Raw genomic sequence first — 19075 nt, 5'->3', positions numbered from 1 at the left:
TCCCTTGTACGGTGGCGCTGAGCATTCACCAAATAAAAAAAAGTTTCACAGCTAATGTAGCCGTTAGCACACTCCGGATCTCGTAATTACGAGATACGGATCTCGTAATTATGAGATAAGGATCTCGTAATTACGAGATAAGATATCATATTTACGACATAAGGAACTCGTTTACGAGAAAAGGATCACGCCTCTCATTCATAAATAACGTTGCTGGCGAGCAGCAGGCCGGCAAAGATGATGCTATCCGACGCTATCGTATTTAATCTCATGCTCGGGTTGAGGCAATGGGAAATATTGATGTTCCTTAAAAGTGAGGAGGGCATTAATATAAGTATGTCAACATTGCGCAGACATCTGAAGTCATTGGCCGGCAAAGATGACGCTATCCGACGCTATCATACTTTATTTCCTGCTCGGGTTGAGGCATTGGGAAATATGGATGTTCCTTAAAAGTGAGGAGGGCATTAATATAAGTATGTCAACATTGCGCAGACATCTGAAGTCATTGGGACTGTTCAGGAGAAAAGCCCAGTCGGACCTGCTACAAGTGGCTCTCTTCCTGCAGGAGCAGTTGAACCAGTACGGGATGCTTGTTCCATCATTTGATGTGCCAAAGCCCCTCGAATATTGACGCATTAATTGTGCAGTGGAACCCAGAAGTGGAAATGTTGTTGTCATGGTGGTTTAAAGGGCATGTGGCTGGCCCCTCACATTGCGGCTCTTAAAAGTTGAATACAGCAGTGCATTGTGTGTTTAACTGTCTACTATGCATTATTGTTCAGAAAACGTCTTACCTCAAGCTCTTTTCCAATTAATGAGCTAAATTGTTTTTATACAAATCAATAAAATATTGTTTTTGTGTCTGCGCAATGTTGACATACTTATATTAATGCCCTCCTCACTTTTAAGGAACATCCATATTTCCCAATGCCTCAACCCGAGCAGGAAATAAAGTACGATAGCGTAGGATAGCGTCATCTTTGCCGGCCAATGACTTCAGATGTCTGCGCAGTGTTGACACACTTATATTAATGCCCTCCTCACTTTTAAGGAACATCAATATTTCCCATTGCCTCAACCCGAGCAGGAGATTAAATACGATAGCGTCGGATAGCGTCATCTTTGCCGGCCTGCAGCTAGCCAGCAACGTTATTTATGAATGAGAGGCGTGATCCTTTTCTCGTAAACGAGTTCCTTATGTCGTAAATATAATATCTTATCTCGTAATTACGAGATCCTTATCTCATAATTACGAGATCCGTATCTCGTAATTACGAGATCTTTTCTCGTAATTACGAGATCCTTATCTCGTAATTACGAGATATTATCTCGTAATTACGAGATCCTGAGTGTGCTAACGGCTACATTAGCTGTGAAACTTTTTTTTATTTGGTGAATGCTCAGCGCCACCGTACCCTTGAGTTAGAAAAAAACAACAGCAATATTTATTGCAATGATGCAATTCCTCCTCCTGGATTGTGTGCAGCTGGCCTACAGGTTGTACAGATGTAGGCCTACAGGTGTAAACAGATGTTTTATTACTATTATTATTTATTATTGTGATCTATTGCTGCTGCTTATTTTTATGTATTTTTACTTATCTTCATTTACTTTATCTTGTATTGTTGATGGGATGTGGCTTTTGACGAACCAAGCGTAATAATTTTACTTTTGTTTAGTTGTATAATAAGATGTATCAAAGTAACTCTGATTCTGATTCGAGGCCTACCTGGCCGTAGATTCCCACGCGTCTTCGGTCGATGTAGGGCAGTTTCCCAAGATATCTGAAACACAAAGCAGCCGACACACTTGATACCTTGTGATGTTAAACGAGGCTCACTCAGAGATCGATCACGTTAATAACGGTCTACGTTTGGTCTACGTTTCACGTTACCGGAAAAACAATAGGACAGAAGGGGATTGAATTCCTATGTTTGTGCTTGTGTGTTTACATGTGTGTGTGTGTGTGTGTGTGTGTGTGTGTGTGTGTGTCTGTGTGTGTGCGTGTGTGTGTGTGTGTGCTTGTGTCTATGCACTTGTTTGTGTGTGCTAGTTTGTGTGCGTGCTTTTGTGTGTGTGTGCGCATGTGTCTATATGTGCATTTGTCTGTGTTTGTGTGTGTCTATATGTGGATTTGTGTGTGTGTGTGTGTATCCTTACTCTAGTGCAGCCAGCTGGTCCTGTACATCAACTGTTCCCAGCTTCTGATGGATCTGATGCAGTAATCTGTTGAAAATGCTTAGATTAGCATAGCATAGTTTAGCCTAGTTTATCTAAATTAAGATAGATTTGTCATATCTTATTTAATTTTATCTTAAATTATCCTCTTATCTGAGTTGAGCTTAGTTGAGGGTAGCAGATTGTAGGAGATTACTGGCTAGGTATTAAAGGTGTGATTTTATGGGAGTGTGAATAGCCATTTCAAGCTGTTTGAAAATCTGCCCTTTTTCCATAGATGTATGATCTATGATGTACGCAACATTTGCTGCAGTCCACTGGGTAGGCTGGTCGACTGACCTATCCATCATTCATCTAGGTCAGGCATGTCCAAAGTCCGGCCCACGGGCCAATCTTGGGGTCACAGGGTTATATTTTATATGGCCCGCGGCAACCTTACGAAAATGTATTATTTATGGCCCGCCATCTCGCCACCGTTGCAAATTCTCATTTCACCACATGGTGAACCCCATGAACCTGACCCCTCCCCACCACAGGTAAGCTAATAAGGGTTAGCAGGAGCATGGACGTATTTCTACATTCATGGCTGCCATAACTAAAAAGCGGAAGGTCGATAAAGAGGACCGTCGCTTCCAGTAGCGATGGAAATTAGAATATTTCTTCACTGAAAGCAGAAACAATTGCATTTACCTTATTTGTAAACAGAGTGTCGCCGTTGCAAAATAATTCAATGTGAAGAGACACTATCAGACAACCCATGCTAATGCATACAACAGGTTCACAGGAAGCGACCATGCAGAAAAAGTAAAGCAGCTTGAAGCCGGTTTAGCTTCCCAGCAGTGGCTCTTCACCCGGGCTCGGGACTCCGTAGAAAACAGCACCAATGCCAGCTATGAAGTGGTGATGCTAATCGCTAAACACAGGAAGCCTTTTCCAGAGGGCGAGTTTGTCAAAGACTGTGTCATGAAGATGGTGGATAACATTTGCCCTGAAAAGCAGCAGGGTTTGCTAATATGTGTCTTGCGCACAACACCGTGGCCCGCATAATTGAAGAATTATCAGCGGACGTTAAGAGGCAAGTGGGTGACAGGAGTGAGTTTTGACTTTTTTTTCTTTAGCCTGTGATTAAAGCACAGACGCGTCTGACACTGCCCAGTTACCTATTTTTTTGCGAGGAGTGGATAATGAAATGAACATAACAGAAGAGCTGCTGGACCTCCAAAGTTTAAAAGGCCAGACAAGAGGAGTGGATTTATTTGACTCTGTCTGTTCAGCTGTTGATTACTTTAAACTGCCTTGGAGTAAGGTTAGCGGCATTGTTACCGATGGCACACCCGCTTTGGCTGGGGAACACAGGGGCTTATCAAAACTGATATGTGACAAAGTCAGCGAACAGGGAGGCAACGCTGTTAAACTACACTGCATAATTCACCAACGAGTCCTCTGCGCTAAATGTCTGAAATGTGAACATGTTATGCAACCCCCTTTCAGAAATGAAAATAAGGGACATCCACCACGGGCCCGACTCCTGTGGAGCGGGGTGCCCGCAGCAGTGGTTTGTTTTATTTTGTGCTGGTGTTTTTAGTAAAGGGTTGATCAAGAAAGCAATTAGTCATACTTAAAGCTTGAAATGCTTTATTACCACATAACATTCTCTTATAAAGTGCAGTCAATTAAATCTTGAATGAAATCTCTTTGTGTGGCGTGTGCAACAATGAACTTTTAAAAATATAAACTAAATAAACTGAGAACTTCATCTAACTTTTTAAGTGCATATAACTATAGGCATTCTCTTTGAACATTTTTATGAAAAAAAACGGTACAAATAAACAACAAAAACGTATGTAAAAAAAGAAAGTGTAAAACATTACTCCATCCCTCAACATTACTCCTCCCCTCAAAACTGTTACTTCTTTTTCCAGGTGTACTTCGTGTTACTCCTTGCAGCACTGAGTAACTCTGTCTTTCAAAGCGCTGTTGTAAAACTCTGAACAGGACTGCTCAAAGTTGAGAGTGATCAGGAGCACACTTCTCATGAGCTCTGTGGAGCACCTGTTCCTGCAGTCACTCCATTTGTTGGCCATTCTGGAGAAGACCCTTTCAACACATCCAGTGGATGCTGAGATGCTCAGGATGTGGCTGGTGATAGACAGCATATTAGGCAGGTCAGCTACTTGAAAGAAAGCCACCCACCTGGCAGCCACACCTTTGGATTTCCATTCATCTTCAGCATCTTCTTTGAGCCTCTTCAGAATGGGTTTTGCTGTGGAGCATTCATCATAAAGTTCATCCATGTTGACTTTATCGATGAGGTTGAGCTTGGTGGTCACCCTCTCAATGTCACTAAAGGTCATGGTGCCATGGCGCAGAGAGAGAGGTTGCAGTGAGAACAACCAGTTGTCTTCTGAAAAGTTGAACCATTTCTCAACATATGAGAGTGCTGTGTTGAGAAATGCAGTAAAATCTGCCCTTGCCATGTCAGCATCAAGTGGACGGAGACGCTGCAGCTTCAATTTAGTTAAGTAGCCATAGAACTGGTCATCTCGTCTCTATGTGAGCTTTATTTATCCATGATGGAATATAACTCAACACAGGTGGTTTCATCACTCTCCAGCTTCTTTACAACTTCCTCAGAGAGAGAGGATATTATTGCAGAAAAGAAGGTAAACCTCCACAATGTCTCTATCTTCCTCAGTTGAGTCCTCACTGAGCTTTAACAATGTTCAAAGTCATTTGGGACATTCCTCCCCCAGGCTGATGAAGTACGATATCAGTGCAATCCAGGTTTGCATTAGCCGGCTGATGGCTGGATTAAGGGAGAGCCACCTGGTTGTGACATGTCGCAGAATTTCCTGGAACTCAACATCACAAAACCTACAAAACTCTTTGAGTGATTCTCTTCGTTTGGCAGATGTGGAAAAGAAGGCATAGACCTTCAGCACAACATTTTCCACATCGACAGTGAGCTGGTCAAGAGCATGCACAATATGGGCATGGCAGTTTCCTTGCAGCAGATCTTTTTGTTTCTTCTTCAAGTTGGTGAAGACAGAGTTGTGAATTCCATAATTCACATTTGTATTGTATGCACTAAATGCTGTCACTTGATCAAACGATAAGCCACATTTGTCAAGCGACTGCTCTATGAGAGCTACAATCCCAGCAGCGGACTCATCTGCATTTTAATGAAATCCAGCATTTTGTTGGTGACCCCGCATTCTGGACTGAAGTATTGAACAGCCAGGGGGAACATCTTCCTGTTGCCTTTATTTGATGCATGGAATGAATGGAAAATGGGAGGGGTTTATCTGATGTTAGGGCCTTGAGAACATCAGCCACTGCCTTTGGAGCAAGGACATCTTTAACCACTGCCTCTGCCTTTGTTCTCCCTATAGTCTTTTTTTTTTTTTTTTAAATTTTTTGAATCTGGGAGAATCTTCGCGGGAGAATCTGATTCCGTTTATGTGCACAGTCAGCACTGTTGTTGTAGCTGAGGTTGTGTCTGACTGTGTGGTACACCTGTGTCACCTCAGCTGTGGTAACCTAGAGGGGAGGAGTGGGATGACATATTGTTGATTAAATTGAACATTTGTCTGCTGCCTGTCTTATGACTTGAAAAGAAGTCAGGTCATCCTGACAGTTAAACCACACTAATAATATAATTGATGTAATGATCACTGAACACAGCATTCCTCAAAAATATAAACATTTTGACACAGAATACACAGAAAGCTCTAGAATAAACGTTTTATTTTAACAAATGTATTTATTTATTTATTAACTGTTAATCCATTAGTATGATTTGTTCTTTAAATGGCCATATATAATATTTATATTGGCTACTACTACTGTATATTAAATAAATGGTCGTTCATTCGACTTTTAAAACTCAACATCCTAAACAATCAATCAAACCACAACAGTTTATGCCCCGTTTACACCATCCCGCTAATGGCCACTAATGGCCGATGGACCACCGATGTGGAAGTCGGGGTGATTCGGGTGACATCGGGCTAAAAATGTATGATCGGGTCAATTTATCGGGGTAGCATTTACACATACCCGATGTTATAACGATTTATGCCAGGGAAGACACCCGAAGTGCGTTTGGCGTCATTTCGAATGACGCCAAACACGTCAAATTACGCGTTTGGCGTCATTTGGCGTCATTTCGGTAGAAGGCAAAGGGGAGACTGGTTTAGACTGATATTTATTTATATATTTATTCATATTACAATAGCGATTTTATAATAATAGAACGCCGGTTCTAAATGGGCGAAGTACCCCTGTAATTATAAAAGTAGGACATCCATCCATCACCCCCTATTTATACCCAAGTGGCAGATTGAGGGTCTTCCTTAACGCAATCTGGTCACTCAAAATCGTTATTTGTCGAGGGTTCTCGAGGGTCTTTCGTGTGTTGAGGTTGCCGATATAAAGACGATAAAACACGATAAAGCGCGGAATATTAACGAATATAGCCGATGTGCCCAGGAAAATTCCCGAACGACTTGCGATGTCTTACGTTATACTCCCGTTCTATTCCCGATTATAGCCGATTAGCCCATAGCAACACCTGGTAACCGATTCTACCCCGATAGACCCAAAATTAACAAACATGTTCGTTATTTGCCGATGTTGCCCGATCATTGAGCATTTCTTCCCGTTTCTTCCCGTTGTCTAACGATGTTCCCGGGAAGAGTAACGGTGTTTCCCGATGCAACCACGCTATTTGCCGATGTTATAACGATAGCTGCTGATTAAGCCATCGGGCACCATCGGGGCCCACTATCGGGTAGGTGTAAACCCCCCATTACTAAAATAGGCTCTGCCCATGCACTACGATGTTCTGGCAAAAGCACAACCAGATAGGAAATCAATCACAACATAATGTCCCATACCGTGTCAATCTCAGGAGATGATTGGGGTATGAAGAACTGTGACACGCTTGGGTCTTCTATGATCATTCGTGTCTGCAGTGTTGCTTTCCTGTTGCATGCTGTCTGATGTCAGACAGCCCACCGTGCGCCACTGAAAACACTCGCCGACATATTTTACAATTTGCCTTGTAAACATCTCCACTGACGCTGTCCAGCCAAGGATGCGCCTCTTCCCACTCACGTCTGTACTTCTGCAAGCGTTTACGCTTTTGAGGACGTGGTGGAGTATCGGGTGTAGTGGACATTTTTAAAAGGCGCGGGTTTTGTGAGTAGCGTCGGTGTGTGGTGTCTGTCGCTAGGCAACCGTGACCACCACACGCATGCGCAGACACACAGAGGACCGGAGCGGGTCCTGCGTAGATCCCGCCGCGACAATTTTGCTCTCCTTAGTATATTCCCTGTGCTTTGTTTTGATCATTATTGTTAGATTTAGTATTTGTGTGTGTGACATACATGTGTATTGGACATTTATGGAAATACGGAACAAATCGCGTCCCGTATTGGTTCAATACGGGACGCAACATTTAATTGCCAAATAAGGGACGATTCCGTATTTTACGGGACGGGTGGCAACCCAACCGGTGGTAAAGACGATTAACTTAATTCGCTCCAAGTCGCTGCACCACCTTCAATTTCAGCGGTTCCTCCTCGACATTGATGCGGAATATGGAGACGTTATCTATCACACCGACGTGAGATGGCTCATCCGCGGGTCAGCGCTGCAGTGCTTTTTCTCTCTCAGAAGATAAATTTGAACATTTTTGGCTGAAAAGGGAAAACCAATGCAAGAACTGTCGGATCCTGTCTGGCTTGCAGATTTGGCTTTCTTAGTCGACATCACAAAGCATTTGAATGTGCTCAACATAAGTCTGCAAGGGAAAGACGCAGTGGTGTGCCAGCTGTTTGCACACATCAAGGCCTTTGGAAGCAAGTTCCAGCTTTTCCAAAGACACCTGTCACAGAGGGAGCCCAGCACCGCACATTTCCCTGCGCTGTGCGAGGTCATGGACAGTTTTCCACCGGGGAATATCGGCGCATCTCTCTCTGCCAACCCAGTCTCACCAATATGCGTACAGAATCGCACGGTTTGACACTTTCAACATGCGTGCAGTACATACGCCAAATGACCATTTCGCGTGCATATGATACGCAAAACTCAGCATTAACTACTGTGGAGGGCGGATGCGTCCATTTCGCGTGCATATGATACGCAAATCCCAGCATTAACTGAATGGGAAATGCAATATTTTAGGACCGATTCACCGTTAAACATGTTTCTAATAACGTTTCTAGCGAGAAATATACTTTTTACTTGCATAATCTTCAGTCAGTGATTGTGTCTGATCTTTAGTTTTATAGTTATTAGGAAGATTTTATCGGCTCGCTCGCATGTTTCAACAACGTCAGGTTGTTAGGGACGCTGCTTTCGCTAAACTAGCAGCTCACGTGTTTCCTGCGTTTGTGTTATTAAACCGTTACTTTATGTAACCTTTAATGGTATAATCTTGTTAGAAACACGTATATCTGAGAGCCAACCCAGTCGACAAAAGCATACGTTGACAGTGTACGTTTTCGTGAACCCTGGATTACGTCGCATTTCAACATAAAATAGCGTGTTATACACACACACACACACACACACACACACACACACAATGCATTTCGCTGCTTAAACAACAACTTATATTATATTCCCTCAAATATTATTACTTTCAAAACATTGGCCAAAGTGGAATATCTTTTTTATTTGGGCTGCTTCTAGGACATTTTGGGTGGATTTTGAACGGTATGTGGGCAGGACGTTTTTTGCAGGACCTGGCAACCCTGCGCTGTTGCCCGGGTTGCTGAAATGCTCCAGAACAGATCTGGATCCACTATGGCCAAAAGACTTGTATGCCCCCCCTCCCCCCTTAAATAATTACTATGGCAGAATAAAGAATAAATTCATGCATTATCATTCAACTTGTCTTGAACATGTGTTTTTACAGTATAGCGTGGTGGAGGGATGACGTATGTTGGCCAACCCGGAAGCGTCGCCTTGGGTTCCCTTGACAAAAAGCCAACAGGGTTTTCCATTGAATTTTGGATTATTGCAGAAAAATTTGCATCTTTGAAGCACCCCCTCAAAAACTGAAAATAAATAAAAATATCCTTGCTCCAAAGAACGAAATGTAAACCAATGCATTCTGAATGGGAGTGTTTCTCAGATTTTTCCATGCTACACAGAACGAAATGTAAACCCATGCAAATAAAGACTTCATGGTCATAATAATTTAAACATCATTAATCTCCTGAGGGTGGTATTCTATTTTTTTCAACGGGGCTGCATCCAGTCACTTGACCGTCATGGTTGCTATGGTTGTTGCTATCGACCGCCCCCTCATACTTATGGTGCGTTTTAATATCCATCCGTCTCGGAGGTCCGAGGACGTTGCCTAGCGACAAGCACAAACACGCCCCTTTTCCTCGGACGGCGATCTCGCCATCTCGGTTGAACTCAGTGGTGACCGAGCGAAATTCCGAGACAGAATTCAAGATGGCTGCGCCCATTGTGACTTGAAGTATGAACTGTTTTCATTGTGCTTGGACCACTTTGGTGGCTTAAATTGTAATTTCAATCACTCGTATTACTGCAATACCTTACTGCGTCCGTATCTCTGCCTATGTACACAAATATATTGTATTTGTGTACAGCACTTCGGTCAACTACTGTTGTTTTAAATGTGCTATCTAAATAAATTTGACTTGACTTGACTATGGCCTATAGCCTACTTATATTGGATCGCCTGGTCCTCTGCCAATGCTACCGCGACAACAGCTTTCCGGGTGGCGTCCATGTTTTCCTCCAACGACCGAGCGAAATAATAATGTGTGGGCGTGGCGTCAGATCCGAGATCCGAGTCGGTTCGCAGAGAATACTCGAACGCACCATTACATGGCTCTAAAAACCACGCGGCAAAGGAGCTGCCGTAAATTGTGTTGTTTTTGTCGTAAACTAGGGTCCGATGGTTAAAAAAATAGACAGATATTCCAATGTATCCTTAAAAGGCAGCTTGGATGTTTTTATTTTCTGCTGTTTAGACTTCTTCTATAACCTATTTTTGAAAGCAAAACACCAAGCTCATTGATTTAACGAGGCAGGGTTATTTGAAACAATTTCTTAAATAAGAGAGGTCATTCCTTCTCCTGAGTTTGCTTCCTATTTATGTCTAGTATACACCCCTACTGTCCACAAGCATCCCCCCCCCCCCCCCTCCCCATATGGATTTAGAGAATTGTTGCCACGTCCCAGTGTTGGAGGTATCATATATGAAAGAGGGCATTCAATTATAGCCTATGTTGGGCAAAATAACCTGCTGAGTACATCACATGTACATTATAAATATAGCTAACTCCTACCCTAGCCTGATGAGCACATCACATGGCAGTCACATTACAATATAGTCAACTTTTAACACATAACACACACATAATATATAGTCAGGTCAAGGCCGGAGCCAGGCAGATGTTGTACACTCAGACAATGCACCAGTCATCCTCAAGAACGGGAGAGTCACAAACAGGAGACTCTGTGAAGCTCTCCCCCGTTAGGAAGAACACAAGAAGATACACTAGGGCCTGGAAGGCAAGGTCAAGCAAAAACACACAGAACCATACACATCTCAAACGCACACACCTCATCGAGAGGAGGATACAGCATAAGAGTGTATCACACAGGAACTCATCCCCTTCTTCTGCAGCAGACCTTCCACGGAGGCGAAGCTCTGGACGAACCATCAGCGCTGATTAGGGACTTAGACATATTCGATTTCTCACGCTTTATGACTCTGTATAACCGTTGCCACTTTACTTAATAAATCCAAGGTCCTCGTGCCGACAGACTTTATTACCTCTCCGTCTCATTTCATCTGGTCCAGTAACTAGACAGACCGTTTTTCCCTACAATTTGGTGACCCACGACGTGATTTTTTCTGAATTGAACCGCAACTGGGAAACGAGAGACGGAGAGCGGCGCGACCTCGGGACCCCGGAGCACCGGACCGATTCCTGCAGTCTCACCTCGCGTACGCCCAACAAAAGGTAGGCAGAACCTGTTGATAAAATCCAAACTCTGCATAGTTATACAGGAACCACATTAGGAGGTGAGACTGTGAGAGCGGTTCGCTACGGGATATCTCGTGGGGACGAATAGAGCTGCATCCCAGCATTTCCCCATAAACCCGATTGACCCTGAACGCGTGACACATCGAATATCGGCTCGTTGCATGGTGAAAGAATACCCTCGAGACCATAGGGCCTATAAGAATCGGTCATAGTGACAAGACTACCGATGGCCGAGTAATAAATGCCTGGGCCAAGAGTGGAACCCGGAGGGATGCCTGGGCCGCGGGTGGAACCCAGAGGGAATGAGAAGAAAAAACTAGGGCCTATAATAATCGGTCATAGTGATACAAGACTACCGATGGCCTAGTAATAAATGCCTGGGCCAAAAGTGGAACCCGGAGGGATGCCTGGGCCGCGGGTGGAACCCAGAGGGAATGAGAAGAAAAAACTAGGGCCTATAAGAATCGGTCATAGTGATACAAGACTACCGATGGCCTAGTAATAAATGCCTGGGCCAAAAGTGGAACCCGGAGGGATGCCTGGGCCGCAGGTGGAACCCAGAGGGAATGAGAATAAAAAACTAGGGCCTATAAGAATCGGTCATAGTGATACAAGACTACCGATGGCCAAGTAATGAATGTGTATTAAATAATTCTATTTGGTAAGAATGTTAGAGTCCTTTTGTCAGGGTTAGAGTCCCTTTGCAGAGGAAACAGTATGCCTGGGGCGCGAGTGACACGCAGAGAGACAGTGTGTGTACGCGCGAGTGAAAGAGAGAGAGAGACGGGGTGGCTGTATGTGTGTGTGAGAGGCCCAGAGAGAGAGAAAAAAAAGAGAACGAGCGTATCTATGGGCCGGCTAAATATAGAAATAAATCAATCAATGATAACCCGGGTGTGTGTGCAGCGTTTGCTTGCTTTGTTATGCTCAACGCTATTTTGCCGTGTCTGATGATTGTGGGCGCGGGACACAGAATGAGAAGTCTGTTGATATGTTTCTGTGTGCGTCTGCGAGAAAGAGGGAATCTGTGAGTGAATCAGTGGGTGTGTATGCGTGGCCCGCTCTATCTTGACCCGTTAAAACGGGTAAAGGAAAGAATAGATAGATTGATAATAATGAATAATGTCTCTCTGACGTATTGCTTCGGTCTATGGCTTAACCTGCGGACCTAGATAAATTGACAATGATAAATAACCTTTTTTACTGTGTTGCTTCAATCTACCGTTTGACCCGTTAAAACTAGACCTAGATAAGTTGACAAAGATAAAGGATATCTCTTTTACTGTGTTTCTTTGAATTACTACTGGACCTGTCGCATAGATAAACTACGAAACTAAACAACATCTCTTTGCCGCGTTGGTTGACGATTTAGTCTGTTGAAACAGATTAATCAATAAGGATAGATAACGATTATTGGCTATGAGGAATATCTGGATGTATTGAATAACGACTCTAGGCCCTGTTGTTGTTTTTTGCTTCCCCCCCCCGTTTTTTCCTCCTTTTCTCCTCCTCCAAGAGTGACAAGAGTTACCCCCTAGTCTCTCATCCGCTCTCGTGTGTTAGACAGGCCACACAGAGTTATAGCATCACGGCCGCCATTTTTTGAGTTCTCTCACTCAGTCCCAAGCCACACCTCCCCCTCCGCCAAATCTGGACCACTCCAACCCTATCCTTCCCCGACTACACCGCCCCCTGCTGGACCACTCCAGCCCTGCCCTTCCCCAACTACACCGCCCTCTACTGGACAACAACAACCATATCCTTCCCCAACTACACCGCCCCCTGCTGGACCACTCCAGCCCTGCCCTTCCCCAACTACACCGCCCTCTACTGGACAACAACAACCATATCCTTCCCCAACTACACCGCCCCCTGCTGGACCACTCCAACCCTGCCCTTCCCCGACTACACCGCCCCCTACTGGGCCACTCCAACCCTACCCTTCCCCAACTACACCGCCCCCTGCTGGACCAGCTCCTCCTAGCCGAGTGTTGATGTGTCCCTGAGCAAGTTACATGGTGATCACAGGATTCAGGAATAATTATCTAGAAATCAAAACATGAGCAATTAGCGTTAAAAATTGTCTGCACACCACTCCACAGGAGTCAATGGGTTCAATGGCGCCAGGGTAAAGTGACTCATCAAAAGAGGAGCGGACCCAACCCATGGACTCTGCGTGGATAGGTGGATGTTATTTTGGTGCTTGGACCTGACGAGGTCTAGGTGCCAAGATAACAACACAAATAAAATATTTCCTTAGAGATTATGATAAGTAATAGACAATTTATTAAAAGTGATCTTATAATTTAGAAAAAACAATCGGCAATATTTAAAAATTAGACCAAATAAGTATGATCAAACGTTATCCAAATTTCTAATTCAGGCTATCCACAATGACAAATGTCATTTAAAATAAATAAGCAAAATAAAATAAGAAAGGATGCGTATGTGAGCCTGTTCTCGTGTGTGTGTCAGGGCTGCCGAGGTAGGGGAGAATCCTCTCCTACTCCGAGTGATGGAGTACACAAGGGGATACACAAGCACACTTCAGATAAAACAAAATGGTTAATTAGTAAATAGAAACAATGTATCAATTCAGTGTTGAATAAACTAGATAAGGACAACGTAGAGGGTTTGGGTTTGGCATAGTAGTGAATCAAAATGTGGAAAACACTAAATGCAATCAATAGGTAGAATGAAAGGTTTAATTAGGTCGTCCAATTTAAATAGATAGTGAAGGGCAATCGGGTAGGATTATGAAGAGAATTGTGATTTTAAGTAACGGTTAAGACAGAAGTATGTCGCCCAATATTGAAAATGCAAGTTTTAATGTTGTGATTTTGTTTTCTTTCACATCTCCCTAGTTCAGGACAATAGGTGGATTGACGCCACATCTGCTGGGAAGGAGTCATACATGCAATGTTGTCAAATTGGATTCGGAAGTAGTGGGTTTACCTTTCAAATGCCACTACTGCTGCTGCAACACTTTAATAATTTTAACTCTGATAAATTACCTTTTGTTTTATAGTTGCCCTGATGTGTATCTTTTACGCACACACACGCTGCATAGGGCAGATGCGGCTGAAGACTGTCTCCATCCCTCCACTTTGCGATCTATACCACCATATAGGTGGGGATTGATCGTATCCCAGGTACGGCATCCTGCACTAAGCCAGTATGGAAGGCTGGTTAGCCAATGACGGGTAAGATCCCACCTTGAAGCCCGGGACAACCTAAAACAGGACAGTCACGATTACTTGGCAGAGTCACTGTGAGCACTGGCTCACTTGAACATGAAGTGACGAACTGCAACCATCATAGGAAAAGCCGGCTGATGAAAGGTGGAGGGGGAACAGGAGTCAGATATGTCAGCTCTGGCAGCAGAGGTGGTCTTGGAACGGGGCATGTCGCGTTTTATTTTATTTTATTTTACCTTTGTGGTATAGAAGGCCACTAACGCATGAACGTTTTTTTCTGTTTAGTGCATGACTTTGGAACAGCGTGGTTTCAGGCGGCTGATGGTAAACCCACCCATATTGGGCTTTGGATTTGGACATACTGGTTTCGATTTCCCTTCCCAAAAGATTGGTTTCAGTTTGCTGATGCTTAAAGTTAGACGTTTCGACGTTGGTTGCACCAACGGCGTTCTTAGATTTGCTTATCATTTAATGCGCATGGTTTTGACCATTGCGCAAGGAGGGGGAGGTTTTGAGGAGAATTAGGAAATTTTTTGAAAACAAGGTTTTTCTTCACCATACTTGCAAACAATGATTGACATCCAGCTAAATGAGTGTGAAACATTTGAAAAAACAGTGTTCAACAGAGGGGTAGAAGCAGTCCCATCAGACGACCAAAGTGCGGCTACGGTAATCAAGGTTCTGACTAGAGAAGTCATGCCAAGGTTTGGAATTCCGTCACAAATTAGCTCAGGCGATAGGGCAGTGTTTATTCAGAAAACACTCAAACAAGTGATTCAACATTTGCATGTCGAATAAAGACTAGTCTGTGTCTACAATCCTCAAACCACAAGGTATGGTGGAGAGAGGAATGGGACGCTTAAGACAAAGATTAACAAAATTAAATTAGAGTACTAAATTAAAGGACTAATGCACTACGACTGACACTAATGAGTTATCGCATGAAAACTAACAGAACGACGCATCTAACCCCGCATTAAATGCTTAAGGGTCGACCCATGCCTTCACTTAACATTCGAGGGTCCCAAAAGGGACTTCCATTAGAGTAAGTAGAAATAGAATTAAGGAAAATATGTTTGAACATCTAACTGTTGTACATAAGTTTGTAATTCCAGCAAGAGAAACACAAAGTTCCAGGGCCGGAGGAGGAGCCAGATGCAGACACGCCCGGAGCCAACGAACTACCCAAGAATGATGCAATCAAATTTCGGCAGGGTTTGAATCAGTCCTGTTTTGGTGGTCCACTATTAACAAAAATGTTAATTGGATAAATAATATATACTATAATCAGCAACGGTTTGTCAATTTTTCCACGGATAAGGTCAAGGGACTATATAAATATAGATATGCTATTGGCAGAGCAAGGAGGGGTGTGTGGGATGATAAGGACAACATGTTGTACTTTTATCCCAACAACACGGCCCCTGACGGGTCAGTGACAAGGGCCCTGGCCGGCCTTCGAGCTCTTTCCATCCAGATGGCAGAGGACTCTGGGGTCGACAACCCCATGGAGAAATGGATGACTGACATGTTCGGCAAGTGGAAGGGCCTTCTCATGGCCGTCCTGTCATCCCTGGCTTGCTTTGTCGGGATTGTGGTCTGCTGCGGGTGTTGCTGCATCCCCTGCGCCCGCACCCTCTGCTCACGCCTCATCACCACGGCCCTCGAAAAGGAGAAACAACAGCCCCCTCCCTACTCCGAAGCGGCCCCCCTCATGCCCCTTCTGGATTGCCTGGACGACCAGATAGTGCCTGCAAACTTTGACTGTGAGTATGGCCTCCCTCACCCTGCAACCTTTGACTTTGAGTACGAGCTCCCCTACACACTCCCAACCCCCACCATCGACTGCGTCCCCGCCGAGCCGGACATCTACCCGTGAGTGCTAGTGGCCTCTCCAGGTGCACGGCCCCGGCGTCCTGTTTCCACCACCGTATGCTGAAACCCCACCACGGCACCCCCCTTCCCCCCCCCGCCTGTGACGTGCTAGTAACCTCTCCAGGTGGGCTGCCCCATTCCCGTCCCCGCCAACGGCACCACCCCCCTCCCACCTGATGCACCCACGTCGCCCGGACCAGGGATCTGCGTTCCGGTACCAGGGGCTGCGGCCCGTTCCCTTAAGGCTTGAGGGCGCCCCTGGCTGTATTCGCTTCTGTACGCTTCACTGTTTTTAGCCGCTCCCATATCTATGCCCGCGTCTACGCAACCGACGCCGGGAACGCAAATGTTGTTGTTTATATCGCTGTCCCACTAGATGGAGCTCGGGGATACACACGGGCGAGATTCCAGGGGCCTTGATTGCCCGTTTATCAGATGAGGTCCTGAGCGCAGTTGAATAAAAGGGTCTAATGCTCAGGTGGCGCCTTGCGACCACCTGCCCGTGATGACGCTCAGGACTATTCCGTGGTTTCAGTTGTTCCCGTGCCCCGGGCCTACCCTGAATACCCCATGCGTGTGATTGCTTATTGTTACACGACCAGTTAACTCCTCCTCACATCCTTAGTGTGCGGTCATCTAGGGATGGGTTGAGGGGGATTGCCATTCGTTGTCTACCTCATATCTTTCTGATGTTATTATTATTATTTAGGGACACGTTTCATGGTTACATTTCTTTCCTGTGATCGTTAGTGTAGTGTTTGTGTGATTGTTGCATTTTGATATTGTTATTGTTTGTTAGTCTTATTGCTGCTTTTTGCTGATACTGTTTTTTGTTTGGAGTTTGTTTTATTGTTGCATTTTTGTTGTTATTATTATGGTTTGGTGTTGGTTTTGTTGTATGGCCAGCTTTGTTGTTGGTTGTTGTTTTTTGGTATCGTTTGATATTTGTTTTTTGTATTATTGTATACATGTGGTATGTTTTTTGTGTATTATCTGCGGCCAGTATTGTTGGTATTGTCTGCTCGCGATGTAAGGCCGGGGTGGATGCCACCCCCTAGGTGGGGTGTGTATGGCATACCCATGTCTGAAGCATGGGTGGCGTTTCTCCCACGTGGTTCCCCGTACACCCGGTCCAGCGAGTTGTTTTAGTCCCATGCTCATGGTTGTTTGTTTTTATGATCGTTTTGCCTTCTTTCTGTTATTTCTAAAAGTGTTATCATGATAGTCCCGCGCTGTAGTCCTATCCCTCGTACCCCTAATGAGTAAAAGTCGTCTTGCGACGACTTGAGGGGGATATGTTGGGCAAAATAACCTGCTGAGTACATCACATGTACATTATAAATATAGCTAACTCCTACCCTAGCCTGATGAGCACATCACATGGCAGTCACATTACAATATAGTCAACTTTTAACACATAACACACACATAATATATAGTCAGGTCAAGGCCGGAGCCAGGCAGATGTTGTACACTCAGACAATGCACCAGTCATCCTCAAGAACGGGAGAGTCACAAACAGGAGACTCTGTGAAGCTCTCCCCCGTTAGGAAGAACACAAGAAGATACACTAGGGCCTGGAAGGCAAGGTCAAGCAAAAACACACGGAACCATACACATCTCAAACGCACACACCTCATCGAGAGGAGGATACAGCATAAGAGTGTATCACACAGGAACTCATCCCCTTCTTCTGCAGCAGACCTTCCACGGAGGCGAAGCTCTGGACGAACCATCAGCGCTGATTAGGGACTTAGACATATTCGATTTCTCACGCTTTATGACTCTGTATAACCGTTGCCACTTTACTTAATAAATCCAAGGTCCTCGTGCCGACAGACTTTATTACCTCTCCGTCTCATTTCATCTGGTCCAGTAACTAGACAGACCGTTTTTCCCTACACCTACTACAATGATCAATTAGGAGGCTGAAGCCCTAAAGGAAGTGATGCAATAGGTGACTGAGTCGACAACATTTAAGTAAGCTCTACCTTGGGGTCTCTTATATATCAGGGGGTCTGAAAGGATGCATATGCTTCAACCTGTGGCTCCAGCCCTACAGGAAATGACTCAGCAAGTGCTCCATCTCTTTGCACCTCACCCAGCGGCTCACTTGCAAGATTTTGGCCTGAAGTTCTTCCCAGACCTACACCCTAGCCATCCAACATGCATATCTGAGAATCAGCCCTCTCTTTAATAATGACAAAAAGTTATTAGAGAAACACACATTAACTTTTTGTTATCTCATAAGCGGCGTGGTGCCGGCTCCTTTTGACCTTTTGACCCCAGACTTCAAAAACGTGGCCACAGGCCAGCTGTGTCTACACACCTTAAGCCACAAATGTACACCTCCATCCCACAAAAAATGAGGACTTAAAACGAACCTCTGTCTTATGTACATTTACTGTACTGTTGGAGGTCACGCCCCTTTTCCGGCCTTTTCGAGATAGCTAGGGATGCTAAAATGTTTACACACATTTCCCGGGGCCCCGAGAACGACATATCCGAGATTTGGACTTCTAGCCCTTAGAGAAAAAAAGTTTTCCCAAATGGACTGTCATTTGGACAAAGCCCCTCAGAAGTGTTGCCTGCAAGACCTAATGGTTCAGAATGTGGTGGAAAAACAGATTTTGAGATAGGAAGGTCCTACCGCGCTGAAATTTGAATACCTTATTCTAGGGCCTAACTGGGACCCCCGCACCGAAACTTGGCCCGGTCGGACCCCGAGGGCAGGAAGGGGGGGTCCTTCCTGCCCGAAACTTGGCCCAGTCGGACCCCGAG

At 44.7% G+C, this 19075-nt stretch overlaps 1 protein-coding gene across 1 annotated transcript in view; it reads right to left on the bottom strand.

Moving 5' to 3' along the window:
* Window positions 1-19075, bottom strand: part of LOC132455455 (inactive dipeptidyl peptidase 10-like) — a 234018-nt gene that overhangs the window by 82188 nt on the left and 132755 nt on the right. Inside the window, exons 17-18 of the mRNA XM_060049316.1 lie at window positions 2164-2229; window positions 1733-1787 (exon numbers count right to left, since the gene is read on the bottom strand). Of these exons, the coding sequence (XP_059905299.1) occupies window positions 1733-1787; window positions 2164-2229 (121 nt within the window). The remainder of the gene's footprint in view (window positions 1-1732; window positions 1788-2163; window positions 2230-19075) is intronic.

Source organism: Gadus macrocephalus, chromosome 4 (genome assembly GCF_031168955.1).
Source record: "Gadus macrocephalus chromosome 4, ASM3116895v1".
Lineage (NCBI taxonomy): Eukaryota > Metazoa > Chordata > Actinopteri > Gadiformes > Gadidae > Gadus > Gadus macrocephalus.
The sequence above is the reverse complement of the archived record's forward strand: the minus strand, read 5'-3'. Positions and strand labels throughout refer to the sequence as shown.